Consider the following 19,665-nt stretch of genomic DNA (forward strand, 5'->3'; position numbering starts at 1 on the left):
TGTTCATTAAGCCACACACATCACTCATCTTGCTTAATTTTCTGAAATAGAATTTAGTAAAAGAAGGTTCATATCCTGATGTATATAAAATACTAGTTGCCTTCTTTTTAACCTGGTAATATAAAACCAAAAGTGTTAGGTCAAATATAAATCAGTAACTGAGACCACATAAATAAGTGAAATCACCAGAAGGGAGTTATCACGGAATTATATTTGTGGCTAACAAGTCTGATCACCATTTATCAAATCGACATCGGTTGGTTCCAGAATTTGTCGTTTGTCACACTATATTGGACAACTTGTTACTTTGACGGAGTATGACATCAATAACATCAACTACTGACAGTGTTGAGGAAAGACTGACATTTTTTCATCAAGTGCAGTTGATTGTATGTCTTTGATCATTGGGCATTTAATAAATGGTCCTAGCTAATAAAACAGCTGGTCTTTGTCAGTAACAAAGCTATACAAGGCATTTCACTTGAAAAAGAAAAAATTGAAATCATGGAGTAAGTTTTGTTTTGTATTTCAAATGCCTGTTAATGACTCTATAACTTTTCTTCATCACTACTACACACTTCAAATTTCAACATCGTTGACAATCCTTACCTCGTATTATTGGGTTGAATAAAAACAACAAATAACGAGAAACATCGTAACCTAAACTTTATTAATTAAAACATATTTACGTAACAATCGCACCATATCACATAATCCTCGAGCTCGAGATCGTCCAAAATCATACGATAACAAACCTATCTGTTGTAGAAAAATAAATCACCTAGAGTAATAATAGTGTATAAAGATGTATTAAAGTTTATCCTCGCGTTTATGACTATACAAAAACGTTTATTTCTATTCGATTATACGCTATGTGTACAGGCTGAATGAGGAGGGTTGGTCATAGGGGTGTTAGAGGGAGAGAGGTTTGCGTCGTCTGCGCGCCCAAGAGTCCTGAGGCACTCCTTGAAAGGATCTGCGCGTCAGTCTGCTCGGAGAGCCCTGGGACGCGGCTACGTCCAACAGGAAGTCTGGAGATTGACGTCTCTTCCTGTAGGAACAAAACCAAATTTTTAATTCGTAGTGTAAGAAGAAGTAAAATGTTTTAGTATAAATATACTTCCTTAAACTTGAAGGTAGGATTCCACAGACAAAGTAGACTGTATTAGCTTTAAAGTATATTGTATATAAAATCTTTGGCCTTCGGAAATAAGTGCGACGTTGAACTGGTAAAACCAGTAGAAAATGTAATAGGTAAAATGAAGTGGTACTAGGTGAAATGTTTTTGTTGAACTTAGTGTTAAATTTTAACCCTCCTTAAAGATGTATTGTATTGGACACATCAAAAACGTTGTTGGTCGGTATTTTTGCCATATTTGTCAAAAGGTTTGCCCCAATATAGTTTTGTGATGGTGAGATTTAAAAAATTTATAAGTCTGCTGTGAAGAATTCTATCTTAATACACAGCTCATCCCAATCAATAAATCTTGGCTGAAATCATGCTTTGAGATACTAACCACTATTCCTTAACTAATTCTTCAATCAACTCAATAACTATATAAAAGAGAGAAAGAGGGAAAGGCAAATATTTTAGAAAATCAGTAGCTTTTTGATGTTGAAAACTTCATTGAGACTACCACCATACTATGTTACTGTTTGAGATGGGGATTTCACCTAGTTGTGTGTTTTAACCCAAGTGAAAGATGAGGGTAGAATGAAGTGTGATGAAGTGTCACTTGTGAAGTGTGATGCTTTATTTGTTACTGAGTAAGACTTAAACCAGCTGTGTCATTAGTCAGGACCACTTATTAAAAGCCCCATGATCAAGTAGTAGCATAGACAAAAAGTATTTAATTCTTTTTGTCTATGGTGGTAGTCACTGGGTCCAGTTATAAACCTTCAAAAAGCTAGTAGCTTTTCTCTGGATGAAACCCCTTTTCAATAATCAATAATCAATCGTTGAGATGGGGACGTTTTGACTGATGTACATGAAGGTTAAGCTAAAATCACACATGAGGGTTTCAAAATCAACTTTGTCCACAACAATTCAAAACCATAAGCTAAAATATCCATTCACAAAAAAATTATCAATAGTACGTTGATGTAAGTTATGTGTTTACAGTGAATTACAAACTGTCTACCATATTGTTTTCTACCATGGTCAATGCATTTCAATAATTGAAGAAACAAAGGATCTAAAGGAAACCTCCCATTGTAACTCAATGATGCATCACTCAGTATAATGTCGGCCACTCTCTTTTATGGCAACTTCATAACTGACCTGACCTTGCTACTGGCTCTCTAGATAATGACATTACCTCTTAATGACATTACTCGTCCCTTCCTCACCATGTGAGTAAATGTGTGCAATACATTACATTATAGTATGCTGAATAGTAAAGTTATGAATGAAAAGTGGTGTATATACATGTCTCTCTGTATTCTTACATCATGTGAAAAAAATACCCAAGAATATGAGTATTCTTGTATATTAATTCTATAATAATTGTATATTAATAATAATTACTAATTATTACTTAATTAATATATACAATAATAATTGTATATTAATTCTATATATTAGTTCTCGTATATTAATTTGATGATTTAATTGTGGACCTAGTTTGGAGAACAAATATTAATTTTGAGCTACATAGCCACTAGGAAAGACATCCACACTAAAGACATTCTTTAGGCATTCTAAATTATGGCTACCCTCTAGCCTTCAAAGCTTTCAGGTGGGATCTTTGGAGCTAAATATTAAATGAACAGCAGCAAACAATAGATAAGAAGCTATGACGATACACTAAGTTTATGTTTCTTACTTGATATGGAATTCATTTTTTTACAGCTGATCCAGGAAGACATATGTTTGCAAGTTATTTAGTTGTTTATTGTATTTCGTTTGCTCAAACATATGACTATATGAAGTGTATATGTGTAGGAAGTGTGTGTATATGTAGTGTAATAACTGATACTTATCGTAACTGTTTTCCTATAGTTTCAAAGGCTTTTTAAATCGATAAAACTCTGCAAAGCACAGATATACCTACTAACTCATATAGTTACAAACATTAAATTTTGTCCTTTCTCTTTTTGACCTTTAATATCTATTTCTTGAAATTAGGGATTTTGGGTATTCTATTGCTTTATTAAAATTAGCAATACAAATTATTCTTGAAACTAGAAAAAGTAATTCATTCATTAACTGTTAATATTTTAAATTACTAAATGATAGTTTCTGTTAAGTATTCTATTGATTTATTTTCTCTTTAGTCTGTCTCCAAGACATAAAGGTTTTGACATTCAAATATTTTGCCCTTAGTCTGGCTCTAACACATATTTTCGGTTTAAAAATATTAACATTTTCTTTATTATTATTGTTGGATTTTAAAATGTTCTGTGTCCATGTTGATAAATATAAAAGGTTGTACTCAATTATTTTTTGCTCTTGATTATTTAGTGGTTTTTCTCTATATCAAAGTATTAACCAAGTTAAAACTCTTTTTACTAAAACTCTAAATATCTCAGACACATAAAGATTTACAAAGAAGAAAATAGTTCAAGGTAAAATCTCCTCCTTTAATTTATCATTTGGTTCCTACTAATCAAGTCTGATGCTAAATTTTATTCTAACTACTCTGATTCTTTCCTCTCTAATCATTTCAGTTTCCAAATTTTAAATTATGAAACAAAATTAAAATTTTATCTATAGAAACTAAATATAAAACATTTTAACCCTATAACTTTAAAGTGTAAAACAAAACTAACATCCCATGCTTTAGTTGTTCAGATTTTTGTCAAGAAGAGATGAGTGATATACTAGGAGCTGTCACCTGCAGTCAACCCTCCTACCACTTTTACAGACATCCTCACATGCACACATGTACACACACATACATAGGGCCTATAGCTTTCCAGAAGTTGAATTCGTTTGAAAAAAAATACAGCATGACAAATTTCCTCTTACATAGATTCCAAATGATTACATAGGCTACTTGGATGATAAAAAAAAGTTTTGGGTAGACTTTCATAAGTGGGGCCAAAAACAACCGAATGAAATAATGGATTCAATATTTTCATTCTTTTTTTTCTACGCCAGTGGCACGAGAGAGTCACGAGAGAATAAATGTTTGGTTCGGTTGTTTTTGGCCCCACTTATGAAAGTAGGCCGGTACCCAAAGTTTCATACACAGTTGACGTTTTAACCTTTGGATGATGTAATTACGGGTAAATGTAATGTAGACAGACCATTATTTTTATTCCACTATTAAACAACTGATTGCGATTTAACAGAGCTGTTCAAAATACAACAATACTGGACAAACATACTATTTTTATTAATTTGTGTGTTACGGTATCTTTGACTACTGATGAAACTAAACATTTCATTCCCATATTAACAATTTTGGAAATAAAGTTAACATAGTTAATATGAGCATAAGATAGTTAAGAGAGTTAATTTACATGAATAGTTTACATGAATAATTTACATGAAAGTAAATTACAGAGTGCTGTTGAATTCCGCTTACCTAAGTACGCCTAAAACTGAAGGAATTGTTAACCATAGCATCTTTTATTCCACAAGTATAAAATATTATGTTGGTTTTGTAAATTTGTTTGTATAGGGCCTATATATATATATATTGGGAGTGATCAACTCAGAGTGCTGGACCGATGGGCACAAAACGTGGTAGAATTTCATAGAGTAGGTTTATACACCATCAATTTCGTGATAACTTCCCAGGGGCTTAGCCCCAAGACCGTCTTAAAGATACCCCACATCAGGGATTTTGAAAGAGCTTTAGCTAGATTTGTTTAAACAAAACATATGAAAGTAAAATTTGAAACAGAGGTGATGTAAATAAATGGTAGGCTATGCTTTGCTCTGCTATTTAATTGTAGCCCTATTTGTTTTTAAGAAGGTTTCTTGGTGCCATGTGGTTAATTAATTACTTTTGCATATATACTAAATGCATACCGTTAGTTTTTAAAAGTATAAAAAAACAAATGGAAAAACTGATTGTGGCAAACTCTATGAGGGGCTCTTACAAGTTACAACTATATTACATTTGAATAGAAATTAACTGGAGACTTTCCATGATAGATGAGATGTCCACTCCAGTAAGCTACAGTATTACGAGCAAAACGTAGACCATTTTTTAAGTACAATTTCTTTTTTTGATTAATTGGTTGAAAAAGGAAAATTAATATCCCACTCCCTGGAGATGCCACATTTTTTGGCGGATTATCGAAGAATATAAGAAAATCTACAAGAAAAAAATGGTCCTAAAACAATTAATCATGGATATTCTTCTAACCATTGCTTCATTGTGGGTGTATCCGATTCAATAATGGTAATAGTTGCCCTTGTCTGTGGTTACTGGCTGGTATGTGTTGGCGTGTGAAGGTGTGTGTGTGTGCTCATGATGACAAACGATGGTCCCTTAACCTCCCCTCTTCATTAATTGACTAGTCTTCTTCATTTGTTCCCCATAGATCATGTAGTAAACGGTCGTGTGGTCGTAAATTTCTATGGTGGAACGCTCATAATTCCTTGGAAAAAGCATGGGTTGCCAATTTAATATATTGGAGTTTTGGAAAATCAGAGTGGGAATGAGTCAACGCACAACACCGCTGACAAAAAATTAGATCTATTTTACTTAAAAAAGTTTAAAGGATAATAAATTTATAAAAAAATAAGCACTTTTCTCTTTATTTTTTTGACTTAATAGGGAAGATTTTAACTCTGGTTTAGGCCTATTTCCTTTTTTATTTTTTACAATTTAGGAAGCTAAAACCTTTCCCATTAAAGAAATAGTATTATAAAAAAGATATGGTACAAATATATGAAGTAGCGGTTGGTCACGAGTAATGTCAGTAGAGGTAATGTCATTATCTAGAGAGCCAGTAGCAAGGTCAGGTCAGTTATGAAGTTGCCATAAAAGAGAGTGGACCCGGACATTATACTGAGTGGCATCATTAAACTCTTACCTTCTCCTATGATTCATACTTGGCTATATTACTTTATTTACGATTACATTATTGTACAATTACTTTACCTCACTACCTATTGTTGTTGTTTCAATTGCTTCAGTAAATGTATTATATTAATCACCTTATATACAAATTGTTGTCCTGGGCTGAAAATGATGAATCTTTGTAAAAATCTTTTTTTTATCTACTTTCAAGACTAATATTGAAATATATTTTTTTTTGCTGTCTTTTTATTGCTTTTTTGGTGTTTCTAAGTTAACTTATCCCTTATCAAATATCAAACTCTTTTGTTCCAATGGCGTGGAATATGTTGTTGAGTGTGGAGATATTTTAAAATATCTCTGTGTATTTATAACAGTGTGTGATAAAAAAACTATAGGCCCTAGTTACCTTTTAATAAATGGGGATTATTAAACATTTGTATGACTTTACATTTGATTAAATACTTTTTAGGTGTTTTAAACTGGATTATTATGACTGAACAAGTTTTCTAATTAGCGAGAAAATACACATTACAAAAACAACTTATTTTGTTTGATGATTAGGCCTACAAAATTATTGGGCAATGTCCATAACGTCTTATAGACAATACTAATAATTTTTTATAGGAATAAGTTATTATGTGCATATAACTCACTTTCTGTTGTCTGTGGAATCCACTCTTTTCTCCACTTTTGAGAGCCTTTGCTTCACAGAGGCCTGATGATTGAGGTATTCCGCCATCAACCTCGCAAACCTCAACTGGAGGTTTTCTAACGATTTTTCTGAAAGAAAGGAAAAAAGGAAAAAGTGATGCTAAAAGGCTTATAAAATATGTACCAAAAGACCATAAATGGGTGAAAAATACAGTACATAATATGCGTGTGAGTCTTGATCAATAGTGGATTTTGACCTAACTATTTGTACAATCTTACATTTCTGAAACTCTAACTCGATCACAAGATTTAATTCCCCACCTATTCTCATAATATTTCGTTACTAAACCCACCTACAGTATTTTCACAATGGTATTTTGTCACTCAACCCACCTATCCTCACAATATTTCGTTATTCAACCCACCTATCCTCACAATATTTCGTCACTCTACCCACCTATCCTCACAATATTTCGTTATTCAACCCACCTATCCTCACAATATTTCGTCACTCTACCCACCTATCCTCACAATATTTCGTCACTCAACCCATCTATCCTCATAATATTTCATCATTCAACCCACCTATCCTCACAATATTTCGTCACTCAACCCACCTATCTTCAAATTATTTCGTCACTCTACCCACCTATCCTATTCAGCTTATCCTCCATCCCCTCTTTCTTCTCCTGGGATAGTCTGAAGACGTCCTCGTCCAGAAGGCCATCCTTCCGGAGTATTTGACACCCTCGCTCTAGCAGCGATGTCCGAGCGTCTGGGTAGTCCGACAAGGCCTTCCACAAGTCCTGCTTGGCAAGACAGAACAAGTCCGAGTAGCCAATACTGCGTACGTTGGCTGTACGGCGATTACCCGTCTTGTTGCCGGGAATTTCCAGAACACTCACCTGGAAGCGGTGTTTTACGTTAACTGTCAGTGATTGGTTGATTTTAGGAGATAGTTTATTGTTAATGATTTTGAATTGTTGTGAACGATTTTTTGAAAACACTCAAGAACACTGGCACCAAAAAGAAAACCTACTTTAAAGGAAATTTAAGTGGTAATTTTTTAAATATCTGTAAGCCCGTTATTTATTTGATCCTCTTTTACTTTAAAATACAATAAAACATTCTTGTAGTAGATAGTTTGGAATAAATAATCAAAATTTGGTTTTTAATAAAGAAGTAAATACGACACAGACATAAAATGTTATTATATATACTTGGTTTTCTCATAAGTGACACAACTGTGGGTTTTATTGCGAAAAGGATATTAGACTCCAAGAATGCTTAAAAATCACTGACTTGCTGAAGATCGTCACAGAAATACAAACAAGCACTGGCTTTTATAGCTGGCTTTATTGCTAAATATGGGAGCTGATAAAACAAAATTCAAGCTTAGATGTGGATTATTAATGGATACAAATGGGAACATGTTTAAGTAAAATAAAAACTCTTTTTATATTTACTCATGTAAATATTTGATTTTGTAAGATTTGACTATATTCTTCTACCATTGTACTTATAAATAATATAATATGAATAAAGGATATTTTTGATTTGAATTGATTTGAATTAAGTAGGAAGTACAATGATATTAAATGCTGGGACCATCATAACTATTCATTGTAAGTTTGATTGAAGGTTTCACACGTCCTTCAATTTCACTCTACTTTTAAAATCATTGGAGAAAGCAACCAAAGACAGATTGATCAATTTTACACAAATAGTTTTTCATGTATAAATTCCTGATTTATGTCTGTATTTGCAACAATCGTGGATGATTCCTAGTGATTAATTTGATGGTTTGTTTACACTCATTCTATTTACTATATGGAATCATTAGCCATAAAATGTTCCCTTCTCATAATAATGTGGCAATACCTAGACATAATAAAAACAAAAATGAAAAGATGGATTCTTAAATTTATTGCCTTGACTATGAGAAATTTCCTTAGGTACAGTGTGACCCTTAACACCAAACTCTTAATCAATGTATTTTATCCTTAATACATAGAAATTCCCATTTTTAAAGCAGGCCTCTAATGTTACCCTTGATTTAAATCTCCTTTCATCCCATACTGTGCATAAACTTTATCTAGCTTCCCTCAAGTCCCTGGTGTTCTATAGATCTAGTATAGTTTTTATATCTCATAGTTTTTGGGTACGAAAATATCCAAAATTCAGGATGAAATCCCTTCCTCCTACCTCTCCGAAGACTGCGCCTGCGCTGAGAGTGGCTAGCACAGTACTCTCGTCGTCTGCTACAACGCTAAGTCTTCCTCTCTTTACTATATACATCTCTTTACCGATGTCTCCCTTGCGGCAGATATAGTCTCCTGGGCTGAAAACCTGCAACAATGTCCTAACTTGAGCACAAACTGTCTTCACAGCTATTGACATAACATTCAAACAGAATTGACTTTCAGAAATGTCATACAACCATAGGCGCCTATTTCACAATTAATTATTAGTTACAATGTGTAACTTGGAATTTCCATTTAATTTGCATTGGGCGATCAGCTGATTTACTAATATTATTAGTTTGTAGTTTATTATGGAACAGGCCCCAGGAGATTCAGAACCCAAATACATTAAAGACAATTAAGTGAGAAGATACGTTCATAATAATTGATTGGCAATGCTTACATTAAATTGAATTAGTAAACGTTTATAACAGAATATTACCTGAAGCCTTAATTTGAGGACAAGTTCTTCCAGCAGTCCCGGCTCGCAGTCCTGGAATATCCTGACCTGTTTGAGCGTGTCCAGATGAACATGGATGGCAATCTCAGCCTTCAACTTGTCTGGTAGAGCTGCAAGCACTTTGTCTTCATCAATGGCCTGTGAAAAAACATTACATGAATCCTAGAATGGTACATATAGATTTTATGTGCTAGTTACGAGTTTGACAGTTTATGACTAATTTGCCCACATAAATTTCCTGGTCATCAAAATCAGAGTACTCTAGTATGGTTGTAATGAAAACGTTTGAGTCATACAAATTTATCACATACATTAAGGGGGAGCTCATTGGCTGCACGACTCAACAAACTATTAATTAACTGGCCCCTATTAATCCAGTTTTATGATACTTTGAAAAAAAAAAACACCAAAGAAAGATTATGTTTTTTGAACTTGTTAAAGATCGAGATAGTGGCAAGAAATTTGGGTATGAAAGCATATATGTACCTATTGTGCAACAGCACATAGAAATTATTATTTCCTTGCCTCCACATCATCCCCATATGATACCAAATAAATATCACCTCATTCACCAACATAAAACCTACTAAAGGCACCTGATATATATATATATATATATATATATATATATATATATATATAAATATGCATAAACCAAACTTTTGTGTATTAATCAATTTATCTGTTTCCACCAGTTGAAACCCAAAAAAACCAGTCGGACATGTTTGATTAGGTCAGTTTGGTTAGTCATATTCAATTATTAATGGTGTAGTTTTTAGAATGTTTATTTTTAGAATCAATGGAAAGAGTTGCAAAAAAGAACTCTGTACTGTACAAACAAAGATAACATAGATACTATTAACTTGTGTAGATTTACCACTCTACTTTCATCATTATACCTGCTTGTTTGCCCAGGTGTAAGCAAACCATCGGATAACTCTCGCCTCCAACTCCTTGGAGACCCTGCGGAAGCTCATGTACTGCTTGACCCCATCCATCTTGTTCTGGAACTCCACCCTAGCTACGTTCATATTGCTGATCATGCTGCCGATGTTTCCGACGATGGTTGCAAAGATCAACACTCCAGCGAGGAAGTCGACGACGACGAAGAGGTATTCAACATCGTTCTCTGGTTGTGGTGTTTCTCCTAGAAAAGAAAAGATTTTTAACAAAAAGAGATTTGATTTGAGACGTATTTATGGCATATTTAAAATAATACTATTAGTTTTAATGTGTATTCCTATACTGTGTGCTTGAAAATGGGAGATCGCCGAAAGTAACAATTTGGAACTGACGACAGGTAATATAAAACCAATTAGTCATTATTACAGTTCAGGGACCACTACAGAGAATTTTAGTAAAAATTACTTTATTTGTTGGTGTTTGGTTCTTACTTCTCCTTTAGATGGTTATTGAAAATATATGATATAATTTATTGAAAACTGTGACAAAACTGACTTGTAAAATATCTAGAATATATAGATTTGTGCTTTTAAAAATATAAATTTGTAAAATAATTCAACAGAAATCCTACATTGAAATGGAGAAAGCATTTCTTGGTGAGGTGGTTTTTGTTTAGCGTTGAATCTACAAGTCTTTATTCAACTATTTTTTACTAAACTAATTAATCAATCTCACCAATAGTGGTAAGTGTGAGAGTGGACCAGTAGAAGCTGTATATGTACTGGCGAGACAATGTAGAGTTCTTCTGTCCACTGAGGTTGTACACCCAGTTGTCGGTGCCAAACCCGATGGCGTAGCTGATGGCAAAGTAGAAACAGGCGTTCCAATGGATGAGGACTAGAATGGCAAACACCACCTGCGAACGTGACACAAGTATAGAGGTTTGGTTATTCTTGAGTATTTTGCACCTTCCTTTGCTATTACTATCTTAGGACATTTTATAAGGAGGGCTACTATTAAAACACTGTCACAAAAGTCAAACTACCTCACTTAACCTAACAACACTCATGCATTGTAAATAAATATGTGCAGTTAAGAATGGTATAAACGTACAAATTAGTTAGCTGTTAATTTTTTCATCAATTTTTCCAAGAGTTCTGTCAATCTTGAAATTTGCCTACACCGCAGTTGATCTAAACTTTGCCTGTGCGTAGAAACGATAAAGGAAATTGTATAAAAACTTTAATTTTAACTTTATTTAAGTATTCAAGTATTAAGTGCTCCTTAAAAACATCCAATATAAGACACATGAGTGAAAATTTAAAAACGTACGTTTTCATGTCCCTGACCTTTTACTTCGTAGATACTGGATTTATAGTTTATTATTATGTATTTTAATATTTTTTGGGACGGGGGCAACATGTTACACACATTTATTTGGTATTAAATAGCATGCCGAAATATATAAAGCCATATTTTTATGTCATCAATGGTTATTAAACTTACAAAAAAAGAGCATATTATAATTTTATTGTCATTGCAGACTGACTACCATGACAAAATAAGTCTGTCCCTCGATTTGGCGTCACGACCATTTGGGAAAAATTTTCAACTTTGGAGCACGACAGTGGCAAGCCTGGCGTCGATGGAGTCAGTTGGTTTTAGAGACTAGTTCGGGGTGTACGTCAGGATTGTAGTGCCGGTCGTTTTGAGTTGAAAGGAGGAATTACAAGATTAATAAAGGAAAGATTGTGTTTTTTGTAATTTTGGTGTGTCCATGACCGTACGATGAAGTAGACATGGTGTTAATTTTTGTTTATAAGACATTTCAATTGCTAGATTAACCTAGAAGTCCACTTTGTATCCTCGAACATGAGGTGCAGGGCTACCGCCAGAATAGAGCCAAATAACACGTAATTTCACGACCAAAGTTTCACGACCATCGCGGTTTTTTTCACGACCAATCCAGCCTTATGGATTGTAGTGTGTTTGGTCGTGACAATAACTTTAATATAATTGTAAATTGAACAGTTTAGTTCAATTGAAACACATAGTTTTATTATAACTAACAGTCTAATTGAAGGATTGTTTAGAAAGATTTTGATTATTCCAGAGAATTCACGACCGTACCGCTTGTCCCTGACCATCACGTTTATGATTTCTATCATAAATTTCTATCAAAAATTAAAATATCGTCATATTTCAATGTTTTATACACAAAAGAAGCACACCTCTATACAAACATAACGATTTTTCGGGTCTCAGGTAAGTTTTTTCGGAGTTATACAAACTTAAAAAGATTTTATTGGCTCTTTTCTATTTTTTGAGTTTTTTTTTATTTTTTTCTACAAAGACCAAATATACCAAAATCTCAGTGACCTTTTTATTGTGTAATGGTCATAAAAGTAAATTAGTTTATAGCAAAACATAGTTATAAAAATAATATTAACTATTTTTAATATTCATTTAAACGTCCGTTATGGTCGTGACAGGATTTTGTGTTTTTCTACGAAAGATGCTCTTTAAAAAAAAAAACTACCAAAGATATTGCGTTACCATGGACATTTTATGAAACTTCAAAATGTTAATGAAATAAAAAAAATAATAAAAGTTTTGAAAAAAGGGGAAAAAAATTTGCAAAGTGCTTTTCCTGAAAACGTACGTTTTTAAATTTTCACTCACATACGTCTCAGTTAAACTAACTCTTTGTACAACTGTAAATACAAGTACTGCTAGCAAAAGCACAAAACCAACTAATTTACCACAAACCTTGCATATCCGAAAGCTGTTGGGATACCCGGTTCTGGTCTCGGTTCGGTCGAAGAACTCCAGCATCCTAGGTATCCTAAAGAGTCGGTTGACTCTGACTATGACGGGGCAAGGCACCGCGGGCGGACAGACGGTACTGGGCCAGTAGAAGTACACGAGGTCTGTAGGGATCAGCGAGGCGAAGTCAAACAGCCACTTTCTGGAGGCGACGTAGTTCTGGCGCAGCTTTACTGCGTCCGTGACCATCATGCCTTGCTCCAGATAGCCTGAGGGAAAGTGGCGAATCAGCTGTGAGGATATGTACCAAGAATTTGTGACAGACAACTTGAGTGTAAAGTAATAATAGTTACTTATTGATACTTCAGGGTAAATATTCCTGTGAGAAATGAACTCCTAGCCATTGGAAAACTTGGTCAATAATCTTTTGGAGAAAACCATAGCGTACGCTTGTAATTTCATATCATAAGCTCTTTTTAACTGTCAAATAATCTGGTAGTAGTTTGAACTTGTGCACTTGAAGTTGTTGAAACATTTAATTTGCTGAAATAACAAGAGTCCATAAGTAAAGGACATGCAAAACATGCACATTCATATGGACTCTCAGCCTACTTAGAGGTTTTCAAACATCTCGAACAAACTTCGGATCTGGCTCAAGGGATACAGATACAGTTACAATATTTACACGTTTCTCAACTACACTTTTAGAAAGTTCCTACCAAGGGTAGTAATTAATTGTAACTATATTTTTGTTTCTTCCTAAATTTCCTCAATTAAAAATCCATAAATAAGAGACACCAAGCAATCATTTTAGTCAGAATAATAGTGTTCAGTGATCATTCATGAGTTAAACATTACAACTCGATACCAATGTTTATAATCACAAAGCTGCACCTTCATGTGCGTGTATAACGGTGTCCAACAGGTAGATGCCATCACAGGTGTAGTCCAAGGCCCACCACAGCAATGTTACCGCGTTGTTGAGCTCCCAGAATACACTGCGGCCGATGATGAACACCAGGTTGTAGAATATAGCCAACGTCACGACCGCCAGCCACTAGAGACAAATTAGGGAAGAAATTAAAAATATTTATTGTTGGTTCAGGGTAGAAGAATTAAGACTTATTATTCAACCGTATGAGTTATACACCAGATATTACCGTAGGCCTACTTAAAAACTATTATCTCATAGGTAAAATTTGCTAGTAGTCCTTTATTATTCACAATAGTTCCTTACGTCTCAACATTTTTTAGACAGGAGATGTATAAAAAAACTTTTTGGAAGGCAAGAGCCACATTAACTTTTGAGTCTTCGTTGATAAGGGATATATAGAGATGCAAATACAATATATGTTTTGAGTGACAAAGCAGAAACAAATTTTACAATAGTCTACTAATACGTAGCCTATACTTTTTCTTGCAAAGCGGAAATCCTTAATTACTTCAATAACAATTATTATTGAAGAAACTTCAGTACGGTAATGGAATAAAGAAAAAAAATATTGAGGAAAATCATCAAATACATAAGATACATATTCTCAAGAATTAATATTACAATTACAATTTGAATTAGAAAAATGTGTGAGTGACATTAAGAACATTTTACGCCCCTCTTACCTGGTAGTGAAAAGGTTGGGTTGGGTCGAAGTTGATGTTCGACCAGGACGAGGGTGGTTTCTTCTCTTCCTCAGGCAAGCGGTGCAGGAACTTGGCTGCGAACCAGTTCGGTGGACGGTTTTCCAATGATCCAGACCCTCTCCCACCATTAGTGGCAAAGCGATTCTGAAAGTAAAATATGGAGTCTGTATCATAGTAAACCTTTACATACCGCCTAATATAGCCTGTAATAGGTTTTGTACAACTCATCTCTATCAAAGTAAGCAGGGAATATTTACTAGCTTTCAGTATAATTTAGAATACGACCAACTAAGGTATTTAGATTGTCATATTATTCAAGTAAGAACAAAGTGAAAGTAAAAAAAAAAATCACTTGGGAATTTAGGACTTAGGAATTTGGGACTTTATTTAATGCAGCTTTTGGAAAGTTACCTCAATCGTTTAGAAGCTACAAAACACAAAAGAGTCAGTATCGAAATACAAATCTCTTAACAGACTTCTTCTAGTAAAGAAATTACATCTTACAGCGAATTTAAAACCTGAAAAACTGACTAGGGAATTATAAAGTAGATTAATATACAATAGGGGTTTAATTTATCTGTGTTAATAAGCCTATATGTTACGTGGCAATTAGGAAAATGGTACGCTTCTCTTATTTAAAATCTAAACTGAGATTTAACACTAAAAAGGGAGAAAGCATAGAATCTCAATAAATATTTGAAAACTAAGGTTTTATGTGCTTAGTTTATATGCAATGGGAATGGTGAGGAATTATAATTTAAACTCTTAAAGAAGAACTGTTAATATTGGAATCAATACTAATTTGAAATAACAACTTGGCCAATATTTCTGAATTTTTAATTTTTATGAGGCCTTTCGCCAGCTATGCTGGCATCATCAGACAGTTTTGTGATGTGTCTGATGATGCCAGCATAGCTGGCGAAAGGCCTCATAAAAATTTAAAATTCAGAAATATTGGCGAAGTTGTTATTTCAAATTAGTATAATTTAAATTATTTTGCAAATATGCTCGATGTTTTCAAATTGTGTACTTAATGTAATAAAAGCCGCTCCCCTTAAAATATATATCTACAGTAATATAGTAGGGCAATAATATTTCAGTTAAAATTAAATGATTGTCAAAATCAATTGTAAGATTAATTTCTCTTGAACTTTCAAACATTTTTGTCAATTCTTGTTATGTACATTTAACATGGGAAAAATTATATTGGTGAGAGTTATGAAGTTATTGAAAATAAAGTGCAAACCCGTCATAGGACTAATGTTAGTAGTTAATAGATTTATTATTAGTTCTGCAAGAAATTAATATACTTACTCTAAGTGTGAAGGCAATTCTTTGAAGTAAACGTCGGTTTCTTCTCTCTCCGGCATCCTATCAATACAAGATCAAATGAAGTAGGTAGGATTCACGGGATGAAATTTACCCACTTAAACGAATAAATGTCCTTGTCGAAAGTGTTTGGAATTTATTTTCAATAATTGTAACTCCAAATTCCTCTTACTCAATAAATAAAATAAAGATGCCAGATAACACTTTATTTTAGTTTGAACTATTGGAAAAATATAAATAAACAGATCGAAACATGAAAATTGAAAACTTTGCAAACTACCTAATTATAATCTGTCATTCCTTATACTTGATTTAGCAAGTTCAAATTCCCCTCTTCTGATTCTTAAGCTGCTATGATCTATAAATTACCAACCCTGAACCCTTAGTAGTTTTTATACTCAGCAAAAGAATGCACATACATTTCCATTATAAAGGGAACAGCTACATTAATTTAGTACAATCAACACAATAATCCTAAAATTAGGTGGTAATGATAATATTCAACATCAAATAATCAGATAAGTGCACCAATTTATGTTAGAAAGAGTTGTGATATTGCCTAAATTGCTCGTGAGTAAGCTTTTTAACTTAAAACATGCCTTTCTTGATGCCTATAAACTAGTCTTAATAGGTCATAACACCATATTTTGGAAAAATCAAATGAAAATGTGTGCTATTCAACTTACACATTGGTGTAATGAAGGCTTTGCAAAGAGCTGGTTGGTCGGACCCGGGTCTTCGTGGAAACTCTGCCCGGACACCGTCGGCACCGGCACCACCTTTACCATATGACGTCATTATTAAAAATCTGTACATGCATTCTTCGACAACACATTACACATTGCTCTATGATCTAGACACCCTGTATCCTCTAAAAAATTAACCTCTGGCGTTCCACAGTAATCCACAGTAAATCAACCCTAACTTCATAGCAATTACACCTTTAACAATAAAAACTTAACAATAGAACACCCAACAATAAAACGTCAGACAACTGACCTTCCATTGGTTTAACTTCCAAAATATCAAATATTCAACCAAAAAACTTATCCAGATTCCAATACATAATCCATCTCAAAATCCCTCGGACGAAATTGTTTCAACTATTGATAGTTCAGAATCTCATTGTCTATAGAAAATATGTTAATATTATGTGAAAAAAAATTCTGACATGTAAAAATTATGTACCTTGGATTATTAAATAATAGAGAGACAGAGCCCTAAAGCAGTTGGAAGTCAGGATTAAGAGAGAAAAACATTTCGAAGCATAGATAAAATATTTTTCCAAAGTTTCATTCAAAGAGAACAGTTTCATTATTGATCAAGGAAATACTGACATACATTTGGTTCAGATCTAGACTAACAACTAATAAATGCAAGATAGGGTCAAACCCGTAACAAAAAATCATCTTAGTTAAAAACACCACATTTTCAGTATGTTTCAACAAACATTGGTTTAAATTAAACTTCAAGCAAAGCGCTTAAACAAACAACCACTTGGAGCTCCCTTTTCTTAGCAACTGTTAATTTGTTTACGACGTTTGTGTGGATTCCCTCAAAGTAAAATATTCTTTTTTTACTGAAACCAATTTTCATTATACTTTCAAACACACAATGTAAATCATAATGTTCTTTATTTTTATGAAGTGAATCTAATTCACATCATCACAATGCTTTAGTTTCCCATTTCAGTACGATTCTTCTGAAAGGTGTTTTACTATAGGCTAATTACAACAATAGAAAAAAATGCAGCAATAACATTTTAAAATGAGATAAGGGATATAATAGTATTAATCAAACCTGATTTTACAATAAATTATGAACTTCAACAGCCAGGGAGTTGAAGGGCAATATAAATAGTTTAAATAAATGTTTCCTAATAAAGATATGACGTACCTAGCTTACAGCAAAAGTAATAGCAACAATAATAATAAGGATACTGTACAATAAAATTGGGGTAAAGACATAAAAAAGAGCCACATTGAAGAAGACTCATTAAATAATTTACGATTACTGGACTTAAGTCTCTCTCCAATAAAAAAAATACAATAACCACTTTGACAAGATTCTTCTGATGTATAAAACTTATAAAGGTATTTTACAAAAATTCATTGTAGGCTATATTAAAAAAAAAAACTAACCTGATATGCAGCATGACCTTTGGATATACGAACAGAACCGTCGTCGGCATGAATGTACTTTGGGGAGTCCAGAGTTCTAGCAGCCATCATACAGATCCACATGGGTCAGAGACTCACGGACCCAGCCACCGTCCATCCGCATCTCTGTAACACAACACACAACATGAATGTACTTTGGGGAGTCCAGAGCTCTAGCAGCCATCATACAGATCCACATGGGTCAGAGACTCACGGACCCAGCCACCGTCCATCCGCATCTCTGTAACACAACACACAACATGAATGTACTTTGGGGAGTCCAGAGTTCTAGCAGCCATCATACAGATCCACATGGGTCAGAGACTCACGGACCCAGCCACCGTCCATCCGCATCTCTGTAACACAACACACAACATGAATGTACTTTGGGGAGTCCAGAGTTCTAGCAGCCATCATACAGATCCACATGGGTCAGAGACTCACGGACCCAGCCACCGTCCATCCGCATCTCTGTAACACAACAAACAACATGTAATGTACTTTGAGGAGTCCAGAGCTCTAGCAGCCATCATACAGATCCACATGGGTCAGAGACTCACGGACCCAGCCACCGTCCATCCGCATCTCTGTAACACAACACACAACATGAATATACGTTGGAGAGTCCAGAGTTCTAGCAGCTATCGTACAGATCCACATGGGTCAGAGACTCACGGACCCAGCCACCGTCCATCCGCATCTCTGTAACACAACACACAACATGAATATACGTTGGAGAGTCCAGAGTTCTAGCAGCTATCGTACAGATCCACATGGGTCAGAGACTCACGGACCCAGCCACCGTCCATCCGCATCTCTGTGACACAACAAACAACATGAATATACGTTGGAGAGTCCAGAGTTCTAGCAGCTATCGTACAGATCCACATGGGTCAGAGACTCACGGACCCAGCCACCGTCCATCCGCATCTCTGTAACACAACACACAACATGAATATACGTTGGAGAGTCCAAAGTTCTAGCAGCTATCGTACAGATCCACATGGGTCACAGACTCACGGACCCAGCCACCGTCCATCCGCATCTCTGTAACACAACACACAACATGAATATACGTTGGAGAGTCCAAAGTTCTAGCAGCTATCGTACAGATCCACATGGGTCACAGACTCACGGACCCAGCCACCGTCCATCCGCATCTCTGTAACACAACACACAACATGAATATACGTTGGAGAGTCCAGAGCTCTAGCAGCTATCATACAGATCCACATGGGTCAGAGACTCACGGACCCAGCCACCGTCCATCCGCATCTCTGTAACACAACACACAACATTAATGTACTGTGGAGAGTCCAGAGTTGTAGCAGCCATCATACAGATCCACTTGGGTCAGAGACTCACGGACCCAGCCACCGTCCATCCTTATCTCTGTGACACAACAAACAACATGGATGTACTGTGGAGAGTACAGAGTTCTAGCAGCCATCAGATCCACATGGGTCAGAGACTCACGGACCCAGCCACCGTCGATTATCCGCAATTTAGAAACACACATGTAAATAGTTGTAATG

The 19,665-nt window shown here is 34.7% G+C and overlaps 1 protein-coding gene across 1 annotated transcript; it reads right to left on the minus strand.

The window, feature by feature from the left end:
- Positions 1 to 765: 765 nt before the first annotated feature.
- On the minus strand, positions 766 to 18,200 carry LOC128994515 (cyclic nucleotide-gated cation channel subunit A-like). Its single transcript, XM_054419126.1, has 13 exons — positions 18,113 to 18,200; positions 16,658 to 16,750; positions 15,957 to 16,013; positions 14,622 to 14,786; positions 13,899 to 14,061; positions 13,008 to 13,273; positions 10,974 to 11,154; positions 10,235 to 10,482; positions 9,318 to 9,473; positions 8,838 to 8,981; positions 7,282 to 7,537; positions 6,635 to 6,761; positions 766 to 1,051 (listed from the first exon to the last, which is right to left on the minus strand). Exons 1-13 carry the CDS (start codon positions 18,197 to 18,199, stop codon positions 913 to 915), a joined length of 2,082 nt encoding a protein of 693 aa, XP_054275101.1. The 5' UTR covers position 18,200; the 3' UTR covers positions 766 to 912.
- Between the last annotated feature and the right edge of the window lie 1,465 nt (positions 18,201 to 19,665).

Source organism: Macrosteles quadrilineatus, unplaced genomic scaffold, assembly GCF_028750875.1.
Source record: "Macrosteles quadrilineatus isolate MER2022 unplaced genomic scaffold, UCM_ALF_1.0 Scaffold_5__1_contigs__length_97177068, whole genome shotgun sequence".
In the NCBI taxonomy this organism is placed as follows: domain Eukaryota; kingdom Metazoa; phylum Arthropoda; class Insecta; order Hemiptera; family Cicadellidae; genus Macrosteles; species Macrosteles quadrilineatus.